At 45.0% G+C, this 11706-nt stretch overlaps 2 protein-coding genes across 2 annotated transcripts in view; one reads left to right on the top strand and one right to left on the bottom strand.

Annotated features, from left to right (window-relative positions):
• Nucleotides 1-1541: 1541 nt before the first annotated feature.
• npvf (neuropeptide VF precursor) lies at nucleotides 1542-3946 on the bottom strand. The gene is made up of 3 exons (XM_088600287.1): nucleotides 3766-3946; nucleotides 2483-2910; nucleotides 1542-1904 (listed from the first exon to the last, which is right to left on the bottom strand). The coding sequence occupies exons 1-3, from the start codon at nucleotides 3886-3888 to the stop codon at nucleotides 1853-1855; spliced, it is 603 nt and encodes a 200-aa protein (XP_088456413.1). The 5' UTR covers nucleotides 3889-3946; the 3' UTR covers nucleotides 1542-1852.
• A 3856-nt stretch (nucleotides 3947-7802) lies between these two features.
• The window catches only part of pde11al (phosphodiesterase 11a, like), a 34226-nt gene continuing 30322 nt past the window's right edge, over nucleotides 7803-11706 (top strand). The window contains exon 1 of the mRNA XM_088600342.1: nucleotides 7803-9272. Within this exon, the coding sequence (XP_088456468.1) occupies nucleotides 8496-9272 (777 nt within the window). The 5' untranslated portion in view covers nucleotides 7803-8495. The remainder of the gene's footprint in view (nucleotides 9273-11706) is intronic.

Raw genomic sequence — 11706 nt, 5'->3', positions numbered from 1 at the left:
TCTCTATTCTTATTCTATGTTGTACTTTCAAACTTTGGGTACTCTTTAATTAGGACAGACTTTATTGCTCAACTGCTATGATGCAAGCCAAATTTTATACATTTATTTCAGCTTTGAGCTTAGTAAACCGTTCATTTTTTAGATTATACTAAAGAAGATATTAATCATCATTTATTTGGGAAGTAATATTATATAATTTTCTCCTAGCTGCGGTGCTGAAGTCCCACCCTACATCAACAGAAAAAGAAATAAAGGAGCACGCAATGTGTTACTTGAAGAATGCATATGCAAGGCAGGGGGCCAGGAGATCTGGACACTGAAAATAATAGGTTTTTGGTTCTAACTGTTAGGACAATTAGACAGGGTTTGCAAATAGTGGACAAAAATCGTCTTAACTTCCATTGTAATATTTTTTTTTTCTTGGAAATATAGAAGTTGTACATTTTAAAATGTATATTTGAATCAAAATGTGGTTTTGAGTTAGTGTGTTAATGTAATTAGTTTGTGTTTGTCATTACTATACTGTATATTGCCATGTTACCAGAATTTGTAGCTGAAGTTTAAGACTAGTTGTGTTTTTTATGATTATTGCCCATATGTTGATTGTTGATTGATTGTATACAATGTATAATTTGAAATACATATGTTTCAGGTGTGAATGTGTATTTTCAGAATAAATTTCTAAACCTAATCATTGGCTTGATTTACTAGTTTCTACACCTGTAAAACCTATCTTTGATGTATAATAGACCTCTACCCATATACGTATAATAGACCTCTAATTTTATCCGTATAATAGTCCTCTAAATGTATCCGTATAATAGAACTCCAACCATTTACGTATAATGAACATCTAATCATAGACGTACAGTATAATTGACGTATAACAATAGACGTATATTAGAGTTTCATTCTAGACGAACTGCAGACCACATTTAGACGTCTAAGGTATGCGTTTAATAGACGTATATTATACGTCTTTTGCCCACTGGGTTATTCGGCTGGCGCTTTTATTTATTTACATTTGCATCGTTAATGGAACACGTTCAAGTATGGAGCTGCGTCGGCATGGGTAGGCTGCAAAGGGAGAGGTACTGTAACGGGTTTATTCCAGGCTGAAAAGAGAAGAAAGGAAACACACCGTTTCGGCCGCGGAGCCTTCTTCGGGTGCGAGGGAACACGTTTGGTGAAGTACCTTGCTCCAGGGGACCACAGCTGAGATTTAGACCCACGACCTGTCCTGTACCAGGCAGAGCCCTGAGCACCGCTCCACACTGCGTGAGCACCGAGGGGAGTCACTCTGACCGCTGGAGGGATGTGGGAGTCCCCACGGCAGCATCCGCAGACCGAAAATGAGCTTCAGTGACCTGTCCAAGGTGCTGAAGTGTCCCTTCACAGCGGGCAGCCGTTTACATTTGTACGGTAGGTATTCGCCATGTTCGGCGTTATAAACACGTAAAAATAGGAGCAGCAAACGGCTGAACTTTTCCCACACTACAGCCTGATGACGGGATTACGCGAACATACCATTCAGTCATGGGGAAGGTTTAAAATCGCTTTTATTAAGATCGGAAACGGAACTATAACATTACTTTACACTGAATAGATCCTTATACCTAACCTAGTGTAACAGATTTAGATGACCGAAGATGTAGTATTAACTTTCTATGTGATTTTGTTCCAATTAAATGTGGTTTTCTACAGCAGCATAGTGATTCCACAGTATAAAATCACAAGCCAGGCAACGTAAGAGCGATACCTTTTCCAAATTACTTCATTCCAAAAGCATTAAACACAATTTTTAAAATTATTTTAAAAAGTCTTCATTCATCATGGCTTTAAGGAGCAATCTTTAGAGTTCTTGTGAGGACTTCTCGTCTTCTTCCACAGGCGCGTACACGGCCCTGGAAGAGAGAAGAGATCGGGGTGGGTGAGGAGGCTGGATATTATCGTACAAAACATGATTCTCTGTTCCACTTAATAAAACCCGATATGCCCCATTGAAGTATTTTTGCATGACAATTGAGCGCAACTAGAATGCTCATTATACTTTATTTTATGTTTTGGAGAATTTTTTTCCATGCAGCCTTCTTCACGTCATAACCACGGTTATGACTTTAAAGAACAAGTGGTTTCTCCGACTTGAATCTGGATGGTAACTGAAGGGAAAACGCACAGTTCACGATTTACCCCAGAACACGCAGTGTGCCTCCAAAAACTACAGTTCTGTTGAAACTGTGTAGCTACGGTTGCCGACACTTCTGTTGCTACTGCGATGAATATGAATGTAAATAAATACAGAACCACGAATTAGATACATGAAGATACATGAAATTAAAATAAGAATACTAAGGTGTGGGATAACAAGGGTCCGTATTGGGGAGCCGCCGTATTTAAAGTCTCTGTAGGTGTCAGAGTCTAACGATTCCAGCCCCGTGTCTCCCAGCAGCCTCCACCCCTCGTCTCCAGGCTTCTACAGTACCTGCAGCCCGGAAGCGCCGAGCCCGCCCTGACCAGGAGCGGCGCCGCGGAGCGGAAGGCCTCCTGCGGGGCGCCCGCTCTCCCGAACCGCTGCGGCAGCGTGGCCGAGGGCGCGACCGTGCGGGCCCGCCGCTGCGGCACCGCGGGAAGAGGGGGCAGGCCCGCCGGGGCCCGGCCGAAGCGCTGGGGCAGATTGAGCGCCGCCTTGGCCTTGCGTGCCGAGCCCTCAGTCAGGCCTCTGCCGAACCTCAGGGGCAGATTGGCGACGGGCTGGGACGCTCTCCCAAAGCGGAGCGGCAGGTTGGTCACGGAGTGGTACAGTTTCTGAATGGTGGGCACATCGATTTTCCTGGTGACGGATGGCAGGATGTCTTGAATTCTCTCCAGGTCAATACTTCTGAGTTCTTCTTGCATATTTTCATGTGTGGCCTAGAATTAAAGAAAGAGATACTGTACATTTATATATATATTATGACTACCATTCCAACTCATATGAAAGTTAAACAAATTCCAAGCGCTGAAAAGAGACCATTACCTGATATTGATTATTATATTGTGCACATTCTACATTTCAGAAGTGACAAACTCAATGCATTTCCTTAGTTGTTAAACTCATGAACGTTATCTTGCCAGACAGATTTAAGAATCCAATCAGAAAGAGCTGCCGATTTTATCCACAGGTGTCTGAGTGAAAAGACCCTTAAAGAGAGACTTGACGCTGAAGATGTTGTTGTTCCCTAATCTTCTCTCTCCCAGGCCGTGCGCCTGGTGTGTGGGCTGACATTACATTTCTGGTTTCTTTCACAGTTTTATTGACCAGTAAACAAATGGTCTTTGGAATGATCCAAGGCTTTTAACACATACAGTACCTACTGTTACATGTAGCTGCAATTTAAAATCCCTATCAAAACTGTGATTTTATAAGATACCACTTAATTATTTAAGAGGTTCTTAGACATGTTATAAGGATATTGACATGTTTAATCTTTGGAAATAATTTTAAAAAATTAAGATGAAGGCTTCAGTTCATGATGGTAATGGTGGTCAGAAAACAAAAAAAACATACTGCATAATGGAACAGACAAACCTCACAAAGTCACTGAAATGGGTGACAGAAGATTCCAACAATAGTCTCATGCATGGTGAAAGAAATGGTCTTATTCTTCCACAGATCTTATCTCTTAGAACCATGGCTCTTATGCGGCGCTGTGCCAGATTGCGAACTCATGTGCGGAATCCTGCGAGTCTGAAACGTCGGTCCCGAGCAGTGTCCAGGTCACTCACGTCTGGGTCCAGACGGTCCTGGTCAGCCGAGAGAGGGCGCTCGTCCGCGCTCTGTGCAGCTGGAGTCTGGAGCACAGAGCAGCCCAAGAGCAGGAGCACTGGCCAGCAGGAGTTGGATGTCATTCTGTGTGGAGGTTCCCTCAGATGCGTCTGGATCCTCTGCTGTGCACGCCTTACTTATAAGGCGCCTAAACAAAACAGTTTTTTTTCCTGCTGACCATACAATGACAACGACCCTCTAATTAAACAACTAATTGAAGCTTAGAACAAAGAATATTCAAGAGAAATGCAGAGAATTTCAGGATGTTCAAAACAATTTTCTGTTTTGTGCAAGGAAGCAAACTATGTTGTGCTAATTACAATTACTCAGCTCATTAGGTACTTCCAGAGGCCATGGTGACCGGAGACCTGGGATAAGCAATGTGTGCCCAGTGGAGGAGAGATAATGGTCCCCATTTAACTTCCCATTCATGTCAGAACTAGGACACATAATGGGATTCATCCCAAACATTCATCCCAAACAGATTTTCATTGACAGAACCACCGATTCAGATGAAAGACCTTCACCCCACTCAATCAAATACAATGTTAAACTTGCATATTATTTTACAGTTCATACTAAGCATGCACTGATAAAGACATGGCATTTGTTCCCTGAGTTTTGACCTTTAATGAAATGCTAACAACACTTCAGTGGAGACCGAGTTAACAGCCATTTTACCTTCAGTGTCCTGATTTGATTACTCAGGGACAGTATTTGTACAGATCTGCCTGCTGGGAGAGTGAGTATTAATTGCCACAGTACAGTATGTGTGGAGGAGCACTGGGATTTACAGCAATGTGCCAGGTGTGGACCAGACTGGTCTTTAGTTCAGGCCTGCACTGGAAGAAACACCCCTGAATGAACAAATACAGAATTATTCATGACAACAAGAAACACCTTTCGACCTGGAATCAAATTAGGGTTTCACATAACAAGCAGAAGCTGGAAGACGTTCTCTCTTCTGAAGTGTACTAGCAACTAAAAGCTGCTGTATTCAGTGCTGCTTTGTCTATGAAGAGCTGTGAGATGATGCTGAAAGGCTGTGCCACAAACACTTGGCCTGACAGCACAACAAATTGTGCAGGCCTGCAGTAGGAGACTCACTGAGAGAGGGAGGGGGAGAGATGGCCAGTGGCCAGCATCATAAACCCCATGACATTTTTTTATGTTTTCTAAAAATGCTTGAAAGCAAATTATTTTAAAAAATAACAGTTCATTACAATTAGTTTACATTCTACCAATTAACAAATATCTGAGTACTTTACATATTGCTGAACTGCCTCCCAAGAGATCCGTGTTAGAAAATTATTATTTTTTTTGTTTGCTTTTTCACTTGTCATCTTCATAGAATTTACTGAACTACCGCACTCGGATAGTACGTCCAACCTGTGTTTTAGTGCCCTCTTGTGGAAAAGAGTGGGAACAACAGCCATCTTCTTTTTTTTTCCAAGTCCAAAAATAAGGTCAATTCTACGTGAAGCACATTGTTTGTGTCCCAGATGTAACTCAGCTGAGGCAATGGAAATTGCTTCTATGCGCAACATGACATGAGCCGGGGCTTCCAGGAGTAATCAGTGGAAATTACTCAGTATAATAGCGTAGACACAGATATTTGTTATTTTATGTTAAAAGAATTACTTTTACTGTTGATATCTAAATTTCACCGTTGTTTGCAAAGGAACAAGTAATAGGTTTATTCCTATTACTTTATTATTCATTATTATACAGTATATATATAATATTATCTATTATTATTTATTTATTCCTATTACTTTATTAAAACCTATTACTTGTTCTTTTGCAGCCTACACATGCTGACGCAGCTACCCACCTGAACTACTAAAGCATATTGCTTACTGTGTACTGTATATATACTGCTCATATTATTGTTTTGATTAACCCTGAAGCTGTTTATTGAATTAGTAATATACACAGCATATACTTGTTATCCTACATGGTATTTTAGACAAAGATATGACTCCTTTTAAAAGCCAAATCACCAAACCACCAAGCACCACTTTTAAAAAATCAGATCAAATTTGTCATTCAGTTAAAATAACATGGTTCCTCACAGCCTTAGTCCCCTCTGTTACACATGTTAAACCACAATGTTTATTAAAGGAAAACCAATATGTATGTTACTCTTCTATTGATGCAGGCAGAAAGCAGAATGCTAGCAGATTGTCTTCAACAACAGCATTTCAGCATGAAACACACTAGAGCACCCTACTGCTTCTGTGACACCTCCTGACAGTAAGAGATGAACAGAGATCAATAGCAGTTCAGCGGTTTCCAGCAGAAGCAGGATTGTGTGTGGTTCGCTACTCTCTCAGCAGAGCCTACTGTATCTTGACAGTAACAGGCCCGTATACACCCTGCCTCAGAGCGGCCCCCCTGTACCCACAGGCAGTGGGCGAGGAGGTGCCCCCTCACACCTGCCCCTTGACGCAGAGGAGCCCGGTCCATGGACACGAGGACAGAGAGCTGTCCCCTGTGCCCTCACCTGCCTGCAGGCTGGAAGGAGTGAGGGGGCGCGGGCTGACAGGTCCTGGGAATGTGGGAAAGGTCACAAACATGTAGTCCATGAAGCCCTTTCGCTAGTTAGTAGCTAACTGGTCCCAGGGTCTCAATCAGTCGTTTCTTGCAGGAATCCAGGATATCATCTCTAACCGCACGGCTGAGACGCTTGTTCCAGACTCCCACAACCCTTTGTGGAAAGAAATGCCTCCTGTGCTCAGTGTTATAAGCTCCTCCCTGTGGCTCCCACTGGTCCCCTCTCACTGGTGTTCCTCTGTTCATTCTGAAGAAGTCCGCTGGGTTGATTTTGCCAGCGCCCTTGAGGATTTAAAATACTTGTACCAGGTCTCCTCGCAGTCATCGCTGTTCAGGACTGAAAAGGTTCAGCTCCTTCAGCCTGTCAGTGTAGTTCGTTCCCTTAAGCCCTGGGATGCAGCTGATGGCTGTTCTCTGGACTGTGTCCTGAGCAGCGATATCTGTTCTATACTGTGGCGATCGTCTCGTCCCCAGTGCACAGAGCTGGGGGAATGCTGGGTACAGTCTGCCAGTGACATGCCCCAGGCTTGGCCCCATAAGCACAGAGCTCAACAAAAGCCTTCACTGACTGAGCCAGTTTTAATACCAGGCGATGGCAGATTTGTTTTTTGCTCGCACACGGTCCAAGCGTGCTGTAACTTTGCACTGCGCACTGATGCAGCTGTTATTTACTGACTTACTGACATCAAGTGTGCAGTTGTGTTTCACTGCCACGCCAGAGGGGCCTGTCTTCCCAGATCTGAACCCGGCCCCACCTGGGCCACTGACCGACCGGCGCTGCCAGGCAAGAGCACACGGGCAGAGGCCTCAGGCCTGTGACTCATACTTCTGCTGACATCTACAGTAGGACTGGTACCTCAGCCAGTGTTAAAAGAGCCCAGAATCTCTGGGTAGGAAAAGTGCAGTGGACCGGTGTTGGATGAGCTTTAGTTTTCAATACCGTGTACTGTAATTGATGTACAGGAAAAAGCCCCTTTTCAGACTGGGTCTCTTGAATTAAGCTGGATTTATTGTGACCAAACAAAAGAGAAGCTTGTTTCCTTCTTTTCTCAGTAATGTGAATCAACTTGAAGGTTTTCCAAATATACAGTCGATGGGAGGCCGTTTCATCTAACATGGCATCGAATCTATTTTAGTCTTTTGTTTCGAAAATGAGTGACAAACCTTTTATGTAAAAGATTAAACGAACAGTTTATCTGAATGCCTAATAAATGTTTCTGAAAATGCTCAATCAGCAATGCTGGGGTGAAATGGGGGCTTCATCCATTTAATCCCATCGCAGGAAGAGCGACGGGAGCTCTTAATTAGCAGAGTCCCTGGACGTTAAAGGTTTGTATTATTCCGGGTAGATCAATGGCTTGGGTGACAGTGTTCTGCTAAAGTCGCCCTTCCGCGATTTCCAAGCAGCTACTGTAATTACACTCACACGAGCTCCAGACAGCGAGAGAGGAGGAGGAGGCGGGACGTGCACGATGAAGAAGGTTAGAAGTCGATTCAGATGCGCACAAGCCCACAGTACAAGACCGGCGCACAGGTGCGCTGCACCTGCACAGCCTGTTCCAGGGGTTTCAGAGAAGAAAAACCTCTGAGCTCTTTATAATTTTGAACAGCTTTGCGCGCATTCCTTCTGTTCGATACGAGTGATGTTAAGCTCTTCCATTTTAAAGAAACACACGTTTACCTTTACACTTTCATCGAGAATCTGCTGTTCATAACTGTCCGTCCAGCTGTGCAGGGCTCTCTGCTGGCCAGACCGCTCTCCCGCTGGCCGAGGCGCATTAGAAATCTGAAGGCAGACTCAAGTGCCAAGGCGCTGCGTTAAGACCGAAGTCCTCCCCGTCTCCCGACTGACAGCAGGTCTTTATAAACTGCCTGCTTCGTTATTTTACTGCAGAATCACCAGAACTCCGCTTTATTTTTCTACTTGTCACAGCGGGATTCCGTTTAAAAGGGGAAGACGGCGCGCTTCAACACTAGTGAGAAAGTTGCTGAGCGTAATGAGCGGGTAGCTCTTCGGGAGATGCAGGCTGGTCTGCGAAGGGGCATGTGTTTGGTAAAGACCTGGTGGACTGTAACGCAACGGGGCACATTTAGCGGCTGACTGTCTCTCTGCCGCGTCTCTGCTCGTCTCAGAATGACTGCCTTTGGCTTTTCGGACGTGGAAGCGTTCCTGGACTGCCACCCGGATCTTTTCGAAGACTACTTGATTCGGAAGGGGAAGAGTGAAGCGGTGAGCAGGTGGCTGAGAGCGCACCAGCCGCACAAGGCGCCACCAGAAGACAAGCACAGCCCGGGCTCTGGCTCAGAGCCGCTCCGGGATGCCAAAGCCGGCGGTTTCCAGCGGCGATCCTCCCACCTGCAGCTGAGGAGGAACTTCGCTCGCTCCCGAGCCATGACCGCGCACCGGACCTACGACGAGCACGACAACCTCGGCGCCCACGACCCCCAGTCCAGCACGCGGAGGAGAGCCCTTCTGCGCAAAGCCAGCTCCTTGCCCCCCACCCCGGCGCACATCCTGAGCGCCCTGCTGGAGTCCAGAGTCAACGTCCCCCAGTACGCCTCCAGCGCCATCGAGTACAAGCGCAGGCTCAAGGAGTCGAACGAGAGGGAGTTTTTCTTAGAGCTCGTCAAGGACATCTCCAACGACCTGGACATGCCCAGTCTCTGCTACAAGATTCTCCTAAACGTGTGCATCCTGGTGGACGCGGACAGGTGCTCTCTGTTCCTGGTGGAGGGCCCGCCTCACAAGAGGACGCTGGTGTCCAAGTTTTTCGACGTTCACTCGGGGACGACCGTGCTGCCCTCGTCCAGCACGGAGAACTCCAGCGAGGTGCAGGTGCCCTGGGGGAAGGGCATAATTGGCTACGTGGCTGAGCACGGCGAGACCGTCAACATCCCCGACGCCTATGAGGTGAGCGCACCGGCTGCAGCGGGAATCTGGACCTTGAACAGATTCCAGTTCCTCACGTTTTATTTAGAGGCTTTACCATCGCGCTGCAAATCAAGAGAACCGGGAAACCGTCCTTGACGCGGAAATCCGATTTTTTTAAACGCAGGTGCTGATAGCAAACGTCTCTACCGGCGGGAGTGTGACCCTGACTGTCCCGTGAAGCGTGATTGTATCGTACAATCATTCCTTGATCTTCTTCTAAATAAGATGCTGTCTCAGATTCCCATTAACACTACAGGTCTGCTGTAGGTTTTTCCATTTTTTGCTTTGAGTTCACACAACAATAACTTTTTCAGTAAGCACATTAAAACCATCTTAAAATAGTAATAGCACTGATATTCTACACCGAAATAAGAAATGTAATATAATATTTGGATGTGGAGTGTAGTACATATACAGTATTTGCAAATATTAACACATCTCACATATGTATTACACTGACTAAGCAGATGAAGAGACGGTATCAATATCATTTTTAAATTAACGATGAAAGAAAGCTCCTGCAATTATTCTCTTTATATTATCTCAGTTCAGATTTGCAAAAACTTTTCTATGCTCCCTTGAAAGAGACTTTTTAGCTTTCGATTAGCAACTGGCCAATGAAAAGTGATTTAAACCAAAGCAGTTGCTGGAAGTGATGTGTATTCATGAGATCTTGACTTTGTTTTCCTGTAGACCAGTAGCTCGTTTGTGTCAGAGCTGTAGCTCATTATGACATGACCACAGGCTTCAACTAGGGCTACATCCTCCCTCAGGTCAAGTCTAGGGGGACTTCACTGGCTGAAATGAGGTCAGAATCTATTGCCCACTTGAAGTAGTTGTTAACTTCATGCGAACTTGAGATGTTTTGCCCATTTATAGAGGCTGATTTTCAGTGTCTTCTTCCATTCTTCTAATGGACACATACAGTGGTCAAATCTGTACAAGCCGGGCTGATTCTGTAAAGTTTTTGTTATTGGCGTCCTTCTGGAAGCAATTATTTTAGGGTTTCGGAGAGATGTGCTGTTTCTTGACTGGAGTTTGCTGCCGTAGAGGTGAAAGAAACGTCACCAGGGATTTTCTGCTCTTGTTGCAAACAGTACTGTAAGGAGGTGTGTGTATCTTAGAAGGGAATATATTTTATATTTTAGAAAACAGAAACAATGTATGTAAGTGGTGTGAAATGTTTTAAATATGATTATCAGGTACATAGGCATAATCTAGGAAACAGATGGTTCCTTTCTAGAAAGGATGAAAGTCTCTTTACCCCTCCTGTATAATATGTACAGTACATTTTCCAGGCTAATTGGCACCTGTAACTGATCTGCTTGCTGGTTTAGACTTCTTTCTGCTCCCAGTCCTTGGTTTGAAAACAAGCTTAGTGCACTATTTCCAACAAATTCAGCACAAAGAACTTGAAGCCAGCTCTCATCAACTTGTTACTTGTTCTCCTTTCATTTTGGCGAAACAGCACTTACACGGAGAGGTGATCAGTTCAAATTAAGAAGATGTAGGTAGCAATGGCACATCCAGACCCTGGGTACCAGAGACTCAGTGAGTCTGTGTTTTTCCTGCTGCTTACTGCATGTCCAATTAGTTCTGTTTCAGCTTTCACTCCTGAATGAGGGCAGTCCTGAAAATCACTAATTACCACAGGGTTAAAACGAATTACAAATCTCATTCAGATTTTTAAGAGCTGAAAGTAAGTTTTTTTTTTTTTAAAAGGCCTCAAACAGAAAATGGAAGTTTCTTAGCACTGGTGATTAAGGGCACATCTGGAACAAAACCAGAAGACACAGGGTCCCCCAGGCTGGGGCTGAGATCCGCTCTTCTAACCAAGAGCAAACCCTCCGAGAACAGGCGGAGCGAAGAACCGCCACTGTGTGAAACCTCAGATCGTCTTTCTAGTGGAAATCCAGTCTTTTTAGCTCGCTCACAGAAAGGTACTGACTGAATCTCGCCTTTAAATCAGTCCCAGTGTCCCTGCTCTTCTCTTCTCTGTGAAGCACAGACAGTTATAAAGGATCATTAGGATTCCGAAGGCGGTGCTGTGTGTGTTCTTGTTTGATAAAGCCTTCATCTCTGCAGGAGCCTCCTCTTTCCTTCAGATGTGTAAAGAAGACTCTGCTGTCTGTTGGCTGTAGTGGTGAAAGGGGCTGTCTCCCCCAGGACTGCAGCTGGAGGGCAGGGCTGTGAGAAGGGGAGGAACTGCAGCACCTCTCTGCGGAGCGCTGCCTCTAGCTGTTTACCAGCAGGTCTTGGGAAAGTTCGGGAATTGTTTATTAACACATGTCGGTCAGAGCTCGCCGGTCTCCGGCTCCCTGACATCCCTTCGACAGTGTGGCTTCCTGAGGATTCTGTCCTCAGTGAGTTCAAACACACATATAAATGAAGAGCATGCATTGTACATCATTGT

Source organism: Lepisosteus platostomus, chromosome 12 (genome assembly GCF_059453375.1).
Source record: "Lepisosteus platostomus isolate fLepPlt1 chromosome 12, fLepPlt1.hap1, whole genome shotgun sequence".
NCBI lineage: Eukaryota > Metazoa > Chordata > Actinopteri > Semionotiformes > Lepisosteidae > Lepisosteus > Lepisosteus platostomus.
Note: the sequence above shows the minus strand (reverse complement) of the source record. Positions and strands in the feature narration are given on the sequence as shown.

Coding starts and splice junctions, on each gene's coding strand:
- npvf (XM_088600287.1), bottom strand. CDS start 3,888: ATGACATCCAACTCCTGCTGGCCAGTGCTCCTGCTCTTGGGCTGCTCT. Junction 2,911..3,765: donor AGGACCGTCTGGACCCAGAC/GTGAGTGACCTG, acceptor CTTTAATTCTAG/GCCACACATGAAAATATGCA. Junction 1,905..2,482: donor TCGGCGCTTCCGGGCTGCAG/GTACTGTAGAAG, acceptor TCTCTCTTCCAG/GGCCGTGTACGCGCCTGTGG.